This window comes from Tetrahymena thermophila (genome assembly GCF_000189635.1).
Source record: "Tetrahymena thermophila SB210 genomic scaffold scf_8254803, whole genome shotgun sequence".
NCBI classification, from domain to species: Eukaryota; Ciliophora; class Oligohymenophorea; order Hymenostomatida; family Tetrahymenidae; genus Tetrahymena; species Tetrahymena thermophila.
Window position 1 is genome coordinate 770,406 of NW_002476559.1, and position 16,310 is coordinate 786,715.

Genomic DNA, 16,310 nt, shown 5'->3' on the forward strand with positions numbered 1-16,310 from the left:
AAATAAGTATTATTCAAGCTCTAAAAAAGAGGATCTTCTATGTTTAGTTTTTAATAATCTTCTCTGCATATAAAGTTGATCATTAAATGAGTAATACTGTAGCATTTTAATAAATTATATGCAATTTTATATGTATCTTTATCATTAGTAATTTTTAATTTCTTTAAATTATGACATTTGTTTAATTAATTTCCAAAGTCAGTCATTTAAACTACTTCAAATGATATAGGACTATTTATTTTAGTAAAATTAATCATTTAATTGAGGATGTTTTACAGTTAAACAGAAAGAGCTATCTATTAAAATAAATAATTTACTCTTTAAATATAAGTTCTAAATTTGCTAAACTTTTATTTTTATTTATTTCTTCAGCAAAATTGTTTTGGCTAAACCATTAACTACTATCAATTCTTTATTTAAAATAGTAAAAAGAGTCAGAAAATATGTTTAGTTAATACATTTAAAACCAACAATTTACTTGATTAACACAGATTTATAGCTTACATTGGGGTAATTTGATATCGCTTCTTTAAGGGAGAAAAAATTAAATAATTCTTGACCATTTGCCTTTCTAATATTATATTTGAAATAAGTATAACAATCAATTGTGCTAATGTATAAACTATGATACTTGAATTCTAAGCAAAAAAACTGATCATTTTGAGTAGACTAATTTAAAATAAAATATTTCTATTTATAATTGGGTCCATTGAAAAATAAATTACCTATTAACTTGTTTGTATGATAATTTAATCTTATTTTTACATCCTATTTGTAGAAATTGTTTTATTTTAAATAATATTTGTAAATATTAAAATAGTAATTAGCATAAAATCAATAATACTGATAAGTGTTATTAGAATAATAATTTGGTAAATCTAAATTCATTATCACAGCTTATTTAATTTTTGAAATTCTATATAAAAAAGGGTATTTTATCTATCTGTTTGGTTATTAAACCAATTTTTTATTCTATGAACATTTTTTTTGGTATTATTATTTTCTAATACAATTAAGTTAATAAGGGATTTCAAAACTTTTAAAAGTAAAATAATTTATTTAAATTTTGAAGCATAAAGTAAGTTTTTAATTAAATAAAACAATATTCTTTCATTTATAAAAACTAGTATCAGCTCATAATATAATCTAATCAATTAAATCAATTATGTATAAATAATTATATTATCCCTGATGTCTTTGGAAAAAATATATAATAAATAAATAAACAATTGACTGTTTCATATAATGAATCATGCAAAACTCCAGCAACTGAATGGGTTAAAATAAAATTATTCTTTTATAAAAAAATGAGTAAATTGTAAAATTTTTAAAATAAGTTCTTACTATTCAATTTTTATATTAATAGTAGAATTTGTATTATTCAATAATAATTGCTTCATAGATAGATAGATACTACAAAAAACATTGAGCAACAATATTTTAAGAAAAATGGAAATAGATAGTTTTAAAATTTACATAAATAATTTATTTTTTATATAAATAAGTAGGTAGAGAATAAAAAATACATACCGTATTCCCTCGATAAGACCCACCGATCGGTCAACCGAGGTAGGGCAAAAATGGGAGATTTCTTTTAATTTTTAAATTAAATTATGGAAATATTTATTTTTTTATTTTCATGTTACTATTTATGGTATATTTACAAGTCTAACTAATTTCTTTTAAATTACTTTTTGGAGATATTTATTACTTTTTTTATAGACTCCACTATTAAAATAAAATAAAATAATTTAATATATTAATTTTGTTGAGAATTTGAAGAAATTTCATAAAAAAAAAGAAATATGAAGGATGAATAAAATATAGACAAAAAGTTTTTGGTTAAATATTTACATTTTATGTTTTAATTTTCCTAATGTTTTTGTGTAAGTTTAAAAATTTGAAATGTTTACTTCATAAAAAAATCAAGATTGATTAACTATGTAAGGGTCTATAACAAATTTTATATTTAAAAAATTAGTTAATCATCATTATACTGATTGCTTTATGTTTAAAAAAATTTAGTTAAATATTATGATTACATACAGAAATATTCTTACTCAGCTTATACCTCTAAAACTTTTATATTTTTGCAAATTTATATTTACTAAATTAAATTCAATAGACTCAATTCACTTATTTGTGTTTAACTGATTGTTTAAGAAAAAAAATCATTAACTTATTTGACAACAAAACCTTTAAAATTCTACTTAATGCGCATATGTAATGACTTTAACTCCTTAAAATTACGAATATATAAAATGAATTTATTTAAACCATCATCTTTAATATAATTCTTCCTATTTTTATTTTTTAAAAGTGAAAAAAGAAAATAATTTATTTATTTATGTTTTACGAAAAGCTAACACTAAGATGACTGAGTTTTAAAAATTATATAGATTCCATGAGGGAGTTTATTCCATGTTGATTGATTTCATTTGTACTTTTTAAAAATATTTGATTTATTTAGAAATAAATTGACATGTATGTATGTATAAAATCAGTATTTATTTACTAAAGTAATAAAGAAAGGCTTTGTAAATTAGTTAGATTAAAAAGGCTTTGTCCTATTGCACTAATTGAATCATTTGATATATTATTACCTCTAATTTATTAATTAATTATATTTAAAATAGAATTAAGAAAATACTGAGAGAGTATTTTAAAATATTTTTACTCTAACCTTAGTTCTAATTATTCTAATTAAATCATCTTAGATATGTGTTTTCCTAACAAAGAAATTCCTTAATATCCAAATTTATTAAAACTTTTAAATAATTTTAAATATTATTAAATTAATTATATTTATTTATTTATAGATTGATCTTACGATAAACCAAGGATTAATTTCTTTAAATTTTTGGACGATTATAAGTTAATACCAAGTTAATCAATTGATGTATCAATTAAACCTAGATTGCTTTTTATTTAAATTTATTAAATTTTTTAAAAAAAAATGATAGTTTTTTTTACTTTTAATAGAACATCAGTTCTTAAAGATTCTAAAATTTAGAAATTTCTATATAAGTATTATTCAAGCTCTAAAAAAAAGGTTCTTCTATGTCTAGTGCTTAATAACCTCCAGATTAAAAGTTGATAAGTAAATGAGTAATACTGTAGCATTTTAATAATTAATATGTGTGTTTATATGTATTTTTCTCATTATTAATTCTTAATTTTTTTAAATTATGACATTTGTTTAATTAATTTCCAAGTTCATTCATTTCAACTTCTCCAAATTATTTGTGTCTTAATAAAATTTAATTAAATTAAATTATGTTCTGAAAAACATTCAGCTTTTTTAAATGTAAATATTTATGATATAAAACTATTTATTTTAATAAAATGAATCATTTAATTGATAATGTTTTATAGTTTAACTGAATGCATTAAAAAATAAAATAAATAGTTTACTCTTTAAATAAAAGTTCTAGATTTGCTAAGCTATTATTTTTATTTATTTCTTCTGCGAAATTGTTTTGACTAAACCATTAACTACTATCAATTCTTTATGTTAAAAAATAAAAAATGTTTGAAAATATGATTAGCAAATATATTTAAAGCTACTTAATTAAGACCGATTGATATCTTTAATTTGGATAATTTGATATCGCTTCTTTGAGTGAGTTAAAATTAGATAATTCTTAACCATTTGCCTTACTAATATTTGAAATAGAATATCAATCAATTTCGCTATAGTACAAATAATGATACCCGATTTCTATGCAAAAAAATGGATAATTATGAGTAGACTAATTTATAATAAAATATTTCTATTAATAATTGAATCCACTGAATTATAAATTACTTTTTAACATTTTTCTAAGATAATTTAATCATATTTTTACATCTTATTTGAAGAAATTGTTATATTTTAAATAATATTTGTAAATATTAAAATTAAATCAGTAATTAATACTAAATCAATAATACTGATTGATAAGTGATATAAGAATATTAATTTGATACAAATCTTTAACGCCAAGTAATCCTTGTATTTAATTTTGCGTATTTATTATATAATATATTCATTAAATTGTTTTATATTCTTTAAATTATTAATATATTAAATCATATCAATTACATACCGTGGGTACGCATGAATAAGGATTATCAAAAAAAAAAAAATCTTTACAAAAATTTTTTATTAATTTTTAAAATGATAAAAATTAAAAATAAAAATTAAGTTTTAAAGCAGGATAAAATATGGTAATAAATTAAATTTAATTTAAAATGAAAATTATTGTAGAAATAATAGAAATATTTAAAAGTGTTAAGCCGTTTAATTTATTTGATGATAATGTAAATAAAAATATTATTAAAGTTTGTTTTTAATTATTGTATAATAAATAGATAATTATCAAAAATTTTGTAGTTCTTATAAAAATGAAATATTATTTATCTTTCTTAATTACTCAGTTGGCATTAATTTATCTTCTTTTTCTCATATAAGTTATTTTAGTTGAGATATTTTAACAACTTTTTAAAATAATAAATTAATTAATTAATGATTATTATTAATATTTAAAATTTAATTATTTTTTTAAAAGGACAAATTGGAAAAATAAATAAGGGAGTTAAAATTTATATATCTCATGCAAGATAATTAATTATTTAAAACTGAATAAGTAATATATATATATTCTTAGTTTATCTTTTTTCTTAAAAATTGCTAGTCAGTGATGGTGGTATATATATCAATGGCAAAAAATGATGATTAGATAATTCAAGTTATTTATGTATTTCTTAAAATAATAAAATATAAGATATTTTTAATTATTCGACAATTAATATTTATTAAAATGTTGCAATTTAAAAAAATAATGTATTATTAATTAACTAATTAACTAACTAATTAATTATTTTTGTTTTTTTTAAGTATAATAAATCATTTTTATTTACTTTTATGATTGATATTATAAAATCATTACATTTTTAAAAATATCACTCTGAAAATTTAATTAATTTAAATCTTTTATGGTTTTTATTGTTATTTAAAAATTCTAATTGTTTGATCAAATTCTTATAAGTTTAAAAAAAAAGTGAATGAAAATTTAAATAGTTCAATTTGATATTGATTCAAAACTGTATGAGTGATGTGATGTGTAAATTCCTAGTTTATCTTTTTTTCATAAAATTCTAAGTAAGTGAATGGCTTATTGGATAATATATAGACTCGATATTAAGCAATATTCTGTAAATAAAGAATAAATTCAATTTGATTTATATTCTAGAAGTTATCTTTGGGAGTAAAACAATCATCTGATTTTGATTATAATTTTGTAAGTTTAAATAGTAAATAATTAACCAAAAAGATATTAGAGTCAAATGCAGTAGGGAGATTAGATAATAATTGAGTGGAAGCACTACGAATTAAAAACATTTAGGATTTTATTAACCTCAGTATTTTTAGTGTATAGGATTTTTACCCTTTTTGCTCTCTGCAAATTGTTTTTAGATGAGTATTACAAGACATTTGCCTTATTAGTTATTAGCTAGATATTGCAATTATCTGTCACTTCAAATATTGTTTATTCTAGTTTTCTAAATAAAATAAATGCTCAAGCTATATTTTGGGAAATATTTTATTGGATACCTAGAGACAGAGAGCACTAACTGGATCTTTTAAAAAGTTAGCCGTTTGGTTAAATTATTAAAGTTTTGATACCTTTAGTAGAAAATTTAGCATTTCTCTCCATAATAGTGTTCAACTATAAAAATCAAAGCATAGTTTACTTAATCGCATAAATGATGAGCTCTTTCCTCTTTTGCTTTCTTATTGAAATAGATAATTACAAGCAAAAGAGCTTTTTTTAAACTGTTTTAAGTTGTGGATTTAAATTTGTCATGATGAATGTTTATTTTGGTTACTTTTTGATTTGCCATCGTTCTAATTGGATCTACTTTTACGATATTACTATATTAGTAGTCTCATTTGGTATTATCTGCTCTAATCATTTTTCTCACATTCTCTTAAAGTTTGGATATAAGCATGATCGACTGGATAGTCGTTTAGTCCAGCTTGTGCAAACAGGATTGATAGTACATAACTTTGGTTTTTACTCTGAATTCAAAGTAGGTAGCAAAGATGAAAAGGAGCAGCAAATGTCAGATTAGACAAATATTTTATGCGGTATGTAGGTATTTTAGCTTTGCATATTCATTTTATTTGACAATCTTGTAAATGAGAGAGTAGAAAATGACATCTTTAGGACGATTCTACATATTTACTTGATATTAATTATCTATTACTTGGCAAAAGTATTTAGCTGGTTTATTAATTATATTTATTATGGTCCATTCAGGAGAGCCATTTAAATAGATTGCTTAGATATTATAAACATGTCTCTTAAGCAAATCGAAAGAAACTACTTCCGATTCAACTCGCTCCAAGTGAGTGCCACAATTTATATTAAGAACTTTTTACCTTAACAATTCGAAAGACTATTCAGTTATCTACTAAAACAAGATATTAATTTAAATATTTTTCTAGAAGGGAATCTGAAGTTGAATTACTTTCTAACAAAAAAAATTGAAGGAGTTATTAAGCTTAGATTGATGAACAATGAGTTTACAATACAAGTTGTGAACTAAATCATTCAAAACAAGCATTACAAGTTTATGTATTCTCTCCAAGTCAATAGTCACAACTAAGATCTCATTCTCTAAAATTTTGTAAAAAACTACTAAATTATACCAAACATATTGCTGAAAGAAAGCTAATTAAATAACTCAATCTTATTTATAGCAACAGAAGTAGCAAAAATTATTGTATACAACAAGCTAATCTAAGAAGAAATGAGTTTAAACCCAAGACAAATTTACTACGACCTATTTGATTTCTGAACTAAAAAAATAGTATTTTATTTATATGATTCTAGTGTATTATATTTTTAATTTCATTTGTCCTCCCAAAAAAAAATTGATTTCAATTTAAAATAAATATATTTTTATATTTATTTTTTCATGCAAAATTAAATTTTATAAAATTTATTTACTTTTAAAAAGTTAAAATCTCTTATTTCTTGTAATTTAATGCACAAACATAATACAAAATTTATAAACACAAAAATAAAAAAGCATAAATAAAATCATTTATAAATTTATTTTTTTATATGTTCATTTAAAAATAAAAATTAGAAAAAATGTCTTTAATATTTTTTTTAATAATTAAATTTATTAAAAATTATTTAAAAAGTATAAAAAAAATTGTAAAATTTAAATTTTTTAATAATTGTAACAAATTTATTATATATTCATCAATTTTGTATTAGATTTTTTTTCTCATAAATTAAAATAAATCATATTTAATAATAACAAAAAAATAAATAAATAACTTATTTTTATTAATTAAAAAAATGAATTTTTATTAAATATTTTTAAAAATAAATTTAAACTTTTTATATTATTTTCACTGATTGCTTGTTTTCCTATTCATTTTATTTAGATTATTCTCTTTTAAAATTTATCGACAATTAATTTTATACATAACATCGATAATTAATTTAAAATAATTTATTAATTTTATTTATTATAGACTAAAATTTTTTATTTATTTAAAAAAATGTTTATTTTGATTTTGCTTTATCAGATATTTAAAGATTTTTATTACTTTTTATTTATTTGTATTCTTCGAAAATCTTATAATTATAATTTCATACAAAATAAATTTAATTAAAATCTGCTTACTAAGGATTAAGGAATTAAATTTTTAAGAAAAAAAATGTAAGAAGCAAAAATTTAGAATTTAATTATAACAGTAGTAAGCCTTTTGAGTAGAGGGTTTACTTTTGCTTTAATAAAACATTATCTTAATACAAATATGCATAACTAGGCTTATTTAATAATGATTTCTTAAATTTACTTCATATTGGCTAATTTATAAAGGATGTTTAATCTGAAATAAAAAGGCAGTTTTCAGCTTGAAGTTATTAATTTCATCCCTAACGAAGTTTATTAAAATATAATAGATGTGGTAAAATAAACATTAGATTATCAAATATAGACATTGATTAAAGTTTACGAAAATCTTATATTGCTCTTTATACTTATCCATCAAAATTATTAATATATCACATAAATAACGCTCGTTTTGAATAGTTTAGCTCTATTTGTGTTAATACATCTTTAATACAGCTCTTCCATGCCTCTCAGAGTTTTTATAATAAATATCTTCATAAATGCATGCATCTTTATTATAATAGTGGGATATCTCTTTATACTTTAAAGCTTTACTTTGATTTGCGTAACCAACTCTTAAAGAATTTATTTTCTATTTTTTTCTATTCCAAATTTAATAATAAAATTTTAAATATTTAATTTCGAATTTAAAAATAATATTTTATTATTCATATTTAAATTAATTAGCTTATCTTTTCAATATTCTTAATTGGACACTCAAAGTTTCTATCATGCTATTTTTTGTCTGTTGGGAATACTAATGATGTGATTGATAAAAAAATATACAGCATTCTTCCTTACAAAATGGTTTTATATTTTGTTGGTGTAAGATTGAGAAAATTTTATTCTTCGAATGATCTAAATGATCCAAACCACTTTTACAACATGATATCAGGCATTTAAGTTATTTATCTAGTTTGTCTATCGATTGCTGATTTGGTGCTTTAATATGAAATCAAAGACTAGAGATTTAGAATCTTTCTTTTTGGTTGCTAATTATTATTGCTCTACTATTTCTCAGTTGTACTCAGTTAATTTGTTAATATCCTTAGATATGGCCCTTATAAGAGAAGGATTAAGCTTAATTGTGATAAATTAGTTGATTTAAGTCAAAACTAAATAGAAAAAAGGTATTTTAAGTTTAAAAAAATGTAAAACTTAATAGTGTTAGAAATATAAAATTACAAACCTAAAGAGTTTTTGAAGGTAATGCCATAAGTGATTGATTTGATTAAGCAAAATAAGACCTTAAAGTTATTTGTAGAAGAAAATTAATAAATGCATAGCTCTATTCAGACTTTCGATAATATTATAGTTAGCTTATTGCTAAATAAGTCATCATTAGTTAAATTATTAATAAAAGAATTGGCTACTTACGATTTCAATCATAAGTATTTTGATATTTCTTAAAATGTTTCATAATTTAATCTTATAATTTAGCAATGTATTGAAAATTACAAAATAATTCCCAATATAATGAGTGAAAGTCTCTTGATAAATAATCAAATGTACTATTAATTACCAGCTGGGCATTTTCAGTAATGCGAATAACTACGATAATTTAAAATTGAAGTTATGAAAATAATAGTCTTTGATTAACTTATCAAAATGCAAATGGATTTTCAGCCTCAATAAATTTACTATGACCTATTAGATATTTAATGATTTTATATTTTATTCATAAATCTTATTTAATGAGCAATAGAAAATCTAATTAAGTTTAAAAAAAGCTATATTAATCGAAATTAGTAAATACATCATACAGACTAAAATTAAGTTTTATATTTATTTATTTTTCATAAACAAATAGGTTTTCTAACTATTTTAATAATATTAAAATGTTTAAATTCATGTTTATGAGTATAAAAAATATTATTTATCCAATTTTTTCTATTTGTTTAATTGTAGATAATACTCCTTGATTAAAATGCAAAGCGGGGACAATAATCTGCATTTTTATTAACCAATAAATAATACATATATTAGGAATTATTTTCAATAATTTTACTGTTTTTAAAAAATAATTAATTATTGGTTTATTAGGCTTTTATTTTATAGCAAGATGCCATTCAAAAATTCCGTCGTTTGAATGTCACTTGTTATGGGATAGATTTTTTAGTTTTTTATTAAAAAATCTATTTTTTAAATTTTATAATAGAATTATTATTAATAATTTAACTTATTATAATTTCAAAAATAAATAATTTTTTTACATCAAAATTTTTAAATTTAGCTAAATCAAAATAAAATTTTTTTATATTAACTTAAAAAATAACACTAATTAAAATGCTTAAAAATCAAATTTTTGGTGAAATAAATAAATAAAATTAGGTTTAAAAAATATTATTTTATATTTTTGATTGATTGAATGAAAAATATGTTTTTTATATTTTGTTTTTTGATGATTAATTATTTTTAAAATTAATATAAAAATAAATAAATCAAAAATTTTGAAATTGTTAATTAAAGGAAAAAGATAAATTAAAGATGAGAAAAAAATATTGTGAAAAATAAAATTAAAGTATTGTAATAGCTTGCTACTTAGCTGGTTTTATAGGAGTAATATACAGATATTTTTATTTTATCACAATAATACAATTAATTGAATAAAAATTTACTAAGACCTATATCTTAATGATACTTCATTTCATATTAGGAACACTTTATCCACTTCTTGCTAGTTTAATTTAAAAGGATCGAAAATAATTTTAGCTTCTTCTTTAGGATTTTTTTTATTTAAAGATCAATGATTTTAGATGCAATATATAATATTACAAAAGATTTAGGCTAGGTGATGTTTTCTTAAAATTACAATCTAAAATATTCTTGTATTAATTAATATTCTATGAGAGCAGATAAAATTGGATTTTCATAATTACTTAAGTACTTACTTCTCTCTTGGTTAATATTATAAATTATATTGAATACAAGGAATCCTCCTATGTTTTTAATATTTATCAATAAAATTTTTTGATTAATTTTGCAAGAAATAATTTGATATTTGGTCTATACTTATTATGCCATAAATATTCATATTTTTACATCTACTACGTGATTTTATTTTCAATTATTTATGCATAGAATTATTCTCAATTGTTTTAAAATCATGTCCTCAAACTAGGCTACAAGAATGATTCTTTGGACTTGTAAGGATTTTTTAAATAATTTGCTCTTTACTTATAGTTATTGGGATTTTAGGTTTCTCACAATAAACACTTATAAGCTGTAAACACTTAGCAAAATTTTATGAACGAGCTTTTCTACTAAAAATGCATTGAAAGTATTTCAATTATATAGATTATTTTACTTTTTGTTTTTGCTATTGTAGTAAACTAATAGTATCATATAATGAAAAGCATATTTACTGCTCTATTTGTTTGTTTAATCTTTCATATATTTGAGTGCTTGAGATTTTTGTATAGGTACATAAGATACGGTCCAAACAACCGTGTAATTCATATAAACGGATTATAAGTAAGAAATCTAAGCTAAGAAGAAATTTACCATTAATATTTTAGATTTAAATCTGAATAATAATTCATATTTGTAGATATATCTAATTTTGATACAATTATGCTCTATCAGCTAATAGTTTAACTTCTAAACTCAAACAAATTCTTTTTGATTACATAAAAATTTGATTTTTAGTTGAACTAATTTAGCCGTATTCTGTTCAAATAAGATAACTAGTCTTTGGACCTAAATATGAACAGCTAGTGGGTAACTGAAGCAGCTCTGTAAGCTTTAGATAAATTTAAGGATAAATTTTAATCAATTCATATTAATTGTTCTTTTGAAATTGAGAGCCTAATTGAAAACTATGTTATTTAGAATTATAAAATTATTCCTATATTGAATATTTAATTCCAAAATGAAAGGTTTTAAAAGATAATTTTACAAATGAAAAACGAAATAATAAAGTTTATTATCTATTAAAAGCATTTAAAGTAGTATTTAGTTGTTAACCCTTAAATGGTATATTATGATTTATATGACATGTGAATAAATAAATTCTAATAAATACAAATATTCTTTTTTTCATATTATTATCAAATATATATATCAATTTAAAGTTTTCTTCTTTTCTTATCATTTTTTCAATACTAATTTGATTACTTAAATTATATTTAACTATTTTAATTTTCTATGGAGTTCAATATATGACGAGAAATGAAACCAATTTATCTATTTATTCTAAAGAAAGTTTGTTTCTTTTTTTACCATAAAATCTGTCATTTATGAATACAACAGGTCCTCACTCAACTTAGTTTATTGAAATTACGAAAAATAGCTGAGAAAAATGTGAAATGTCTTTCAAAAATTCACTTTCTGTTATCATCTATGAATATTTATCAAAAATCTCTCATTTTCACCCTACCTCTGTTGACAAGTAGGTGGGTCTTATCGAGGGAATACATATGGATTTAATTATTAGTTGAATTATTCTAGTCTGATTCTCATCCATTAAGATTAATACTTGTAACCTAAAAACGAATAGTTTGTGGTTGACTAAAGCTGCTCAGTAAGCTTAAATTTAATTTAATAATAGATTTTACTAAAAGCATAAATTGACAGCCAATTTAAAACTGCATTGTTTAGAATTTTAAAATGATTTTTTATAAAAAATAAAATTCCAAAATTAAGGTTTAAAATAATAATTAATTTTCAAAATATATAACTAAATAAAGAAATTTATAATATACTAAAATCATTTAGATTTGTATTTAATAGTTAATTAAATGGAAATCAAAATCTTCTTTCAATTATCTTAAGTTTATTAATTTTATATTAATTTCTGATGATTGAGAAAAGAAAATAAATATCTTTCTTTAAATCCTCTTTTTTAAGAAATATTTATCTAAATCTTATAAAAAAGCTTTTTTGTCAAATTAGTTAAATATATAAAAAATTAATTAATTATTTGATAAGATTCTCAATAAATAAATCATAGAATTATTAAAGTTAGATAAATAATTTATCTTAATTTTAACAGAATGAAGAGAAATCAAAAGCTTGCATTAGTGACAATTGGTGGATCTGCAATAGCTGCAGCAGCGTTTTACTATTTTTACAAAAGAAGATAAAATATTTAATATAGATATTAATCAATATTGAAATCATTTAGTTAGTAGGTTTTTACATGTGATCAATTTTAACTCAATAACATGAGCCTTAAGTTCGATTAACTAATTCATCTTGCAACATACGATGAAAGTGATAACCAGCGTACGTTAGCTGAAAAATTAGAATTTTAGTAAAAAGATTAATTAGAGAATGAAGGAAATTGTAAGAAGGGTTTCAGATAAGGCTCATAATTTTATGAATGTCTTGATTGCTCACTTATTAGAAGAGAAATCTAGAAAACTAAAAAATCTATAGAGGAAGATTAGTTTTACTTAGCTTTATGCGAAGAATGTTTTTTGACTCCCTAGCACAAAGGTCATAGATATAAAAAGATTGAAGGAGGAGATACAATATAATTTAAGTGCCACTGTGGTGAGTCTAACATTATGGATAAAAATTGCTTTTGCAATAATCACAGAGGATTCGAAAAATCGAAAGGTTTTTTTGAAAAAGAATACTTAACTAATACAAAGTTGTGGAAAGGAATCGAAGTTTTCTTTTTAGATATGTTTCACTTATTATTTGATAATATGGTTGATTTAATAAAGATGAACGAAAATGGGAGAGTTATTGATGAAAATCAAAAATAATCAAACAATATGTAAAAGAAAAATAAAAAAGATTGTATCACATTAGAATAATACAAGCATAGAACTGAAAGAATCAACTTTATTTTGAGACTGATCTTAAACAAATTTAATGAGTTATTAGAAATTAATCCTAATATAATTCATTTTATCCCTATTATATTCTCAAAGACCCTTAAAAAGCCCATCGCTTTGCAATTCAAAAGATTAGATAAGATCATTCCTGATAAATGCAAGTGGGCAAGAATTTTCAAAGAATAAAAGGAGATAAATAATGATTTAACTATTTATGAATATCTCCTTCTTTCATATGAATTGGTAGATGACTAAAATGATGAAATAGTGGCTGAAATTTTAAGGGCTGCGTTAAAAGTAAACAATACATTTTATTTAACACTTTGCGAAAAGTTTATGAAAATGTTTGCTTTTTCATGTAGAATTTAGAATGCTATTGTAAAAAATGGTAATTATAATGTAGGCTTCTTTCCATCTCTTTCTTATCTTGTAATTGACTACATTTCATTTTAGAGTACTTTTGATCATTTAATTGAAACTTTAGGTGATGATATTTTAGGTCCTTTGAGCTACTTAAACGCCTATCTCTCAGCTAAATCAAGTGTAATTTCAGATTTTGATGAATAGTTATATATTTTATTAAATATTTGCTTTGAAATGCTTAGGTTCGTAAATCAACTTAAGGTACTGTTTTTAAAGTACCCTGAAGGAATAATATCAAATTTGTATAAAATTTGTTTTGCTTTGTTTACAAATAATAGCATTTAGATTAATTAAGAAATTTCAAAAAATTTACCAGAAAATATTAAGCAAAAGCTCTAAAAAATGTATGTATATAGCCAGTATAGATAAATAGAGAAAATTATGATTTTTGCATTTGTGAACATCTGCGAAGGCTTGCTACTGATTAATAATGAGGAATTGATACAAAAAGTTCTGCCTTTATTTGTTCATTATTTCTATTTAGGAGTGCATAATTCTCAATTATTTTTAAATAATTTAGCAAAACAAAAAATAGAATTTTGCAGTTTTTCTGCTACAATTATTAGTCATTTACCTTTACTTGTAGCTCTTTCAGAAAGAAAAATGTTCTCTGAATCGGTTGTTAAAAATTTTTTTGCAAAAAACTTTAAGTTTAAAACCGAGCAAGATAGAAAAAATTTCTTTAGAAGCTTACATTTAATAGCATCTAAATTCATAATTATTAATAGTGAACCTGGAATAATGAGCTAAACAGAAGTATGGCTTTTGATGGTAAATAATAATTAATTTAACTAAGGTTTAAAATCATTTATGTAAGCTCTGAAAGACTTTTTATTTTTACCATATTATAGAATATATGACTTTTTTACTCTTACTCACTCGTTAATTTTGTTGGCAGATGATTAACCTTTCATTTCTACTCCAGAAAGTTTAATTTCTAGATACTTATAAGGCTGCGATAATTTAAAGCAAAATAATGATCTAACGTAATTAATAAAAAATTATTAGTTTTTTTATATCCTATGTTAGAATTTAATAGATTCTACTCCTTTCTATAATGTTTTTTCAAAATGTCATGATTTATACTTCCCAGAGCTAAGTTAAAATGATGAAAATTAAAAAATATTTTAGCAAAACATTAATGAGATAATCATTACCTGCATAAATTAATAAGGAGACAAGAAAATATATATAAAAGATGTTGAATAGTTTTCTAAAATTATTCTTGATTAAACTAATTTAATAGAAAGCAATATCTAACAAGTTTGTACTTTTGAGGATTAGAGCTAAAACATTTAATCTTAGTATCTGAAAATTTAAAATGGATATAAGCAAAAACTATACTATAGACACTTACTAAGGGTGAAAGAAGGTTTGGAAGACCTCTGCATAGTGGCTTCAGATGTAAACAATCAAAATTATTCAATTTTAGGAAGTGATTTTAAACTCTAAAATTTATTCCCTTATCAAAGAGAAATTTACAAGAAATTGATTTTAAATGAAGAATTTATTGGTTAAATTGTATCAATAAATTTAAATGCAGAAACTAAACCAGCATTTTTCTCAGCAATTAATCACATAATTCTTCTAGCAATTTAGTTAATCTAATCGAAAAGTGAATTAGAATTATTTTCTGAAGAAGAAATTACAAAAATTGAAAAAATTGAATCAATCTTAAAAAATGAATAACTAAAAGAAAAATACATGAATGTTAATAATAACTTAAGCGCAGCACAAAAATAGGATTTATAATATACGATGAAAATAAACTAAATGATTTCAGAATACTTAAATCAAAAAGAATGAATGAATAAATGAATTTATTGTAGCTTAGATCAATATTTATTTTTATATTCATATTTTAAAAAAATAATAATTTTTTATGTATTGAAATTATGCATTTTATTTTAGATGACATATTATGATTAATATAACATATCAATACATAAATTAAAATAAATAAAAAATTATATTATTCTCATATTTATTAATGCAGGATTGCTCTAAATATTTCAGACAAGTAAGAAATAAATCTTAAAAATATCTTTTTTTATTTTCCATAACTAAAAAATTAAAAATTAATTTCATTCGTTATTGACTAAATTTTTCTTTTTATATAGGAAATAATTCCAAATTATATATATTTTTTTTGAACATATTTTTTGTAATTTTTATATTTTATTTAAAATCTAAATAAAAAAATTAATTATAATTATTAGTTTAATAATCATATTATAAATTTAAAAGAAAATGTATTTTTCATAATAAAAAAATTATATATGTACATACTTGATGATTCATAATCAGTGATCAAGTATTTTTATAATAGCAAATTGCTGTATATAATATATTTCATTGAGATGGATAGTCTTATAGCATAAATATGAACTAGCATCTAGTCTATGACTAAAGCAGCTATGT

General features: G+C 21.0%; 4 protein-coding genes across 4 annotated transcripts; 3 read left to right on the top strand and 1 right to left on the bottom strand. All coding sequences in view use genetic code 6, as the record gives it.

Moving 5' to 3' along the window:
* Positions 1-1,637: 1,637 nt before the first annotated feature.
* On the bottom strand, positions 1,638-4,075 carry TTHERM_000008719 (transmembrane protein, putative; the record flags this gene model as incomplete). Its single annotated transcript, XM_012795643.1, has 13 exons — positions 1,638-1,728; positions 1,914-2,003; positions 2,061-2,150; positions 2,211-2,300; positions 2,357-2,443; positions 2,516-2,605; positions 2,678-2,767; positions 2,831-2,920; positions 2,974-3,249; positions 3,415-3,507; positions 3,568-3,660; positions 3,715-3,752; positions 3,809-4,075. 13 exons carry the CDS (start codon positions 4,073-4,075, stop codon positions 1,638-1,640), a joined length of 1,485 nt encoding a protein of 494 aa, XP_012651097.1.
* A 1,076-nt stretch (positions 4,076-5,151) lies between these two features.
* TTHERM_00008720 (transmembrane protein, putative) lies at positions 5,152-6,846 on the top strand (the record flags this gene model as incomplete). The annotated part of the gene is made up of 1 exon (XM_001008155.2): positions 5,152-6,846. The coding sequence occupies one exon, from the start codon at positions 5,152-5,154 to the stop codon at positions 6,844-6,846; it is 1,695 nt and encodes a 564-aa protein (XP_001008155.2).
* A 1,042-nt stretch (positions 6,847-7,888) lies between these two features.
* Positions 7,889-9,345, top strand: TTHERM_000008739 (transmembrane protein, putative; the record flags this gene model as incomplete). The annotated part of the gene is made up of 2 exons (XM_012795644.1): positions 7,889-8,245; positions 8,368-9,345. The coding sequence occupies 2 exons, from the start codon at positions 7,889-7,891 to the stop codon at positions 9,343-9,345; spliced, it is 1,335 nt and encodes a 444-aa protein (XP_012651098.1).
* Positions 9,346-12,674: 3,329 nt separating this feature from the next.
* On the top strand, positions 12,675-15,695 carry TTHERM_00008740 (N-recognin zinc finger protein; the record flags this gene model as incomplete). Its single annotated transcript, XM_001008157.2, has 1 exon — positions 12,675-15,695. One exon carries the CDS (start codon positions 12,675-12,677, stop codon positions 15,693-15,695), a length of 3,021 nt encoding a protein of 1,006 aa, XP_001008157.2.
* Positions 15,696-16,310: the final 615 nt, after the last annotated feature.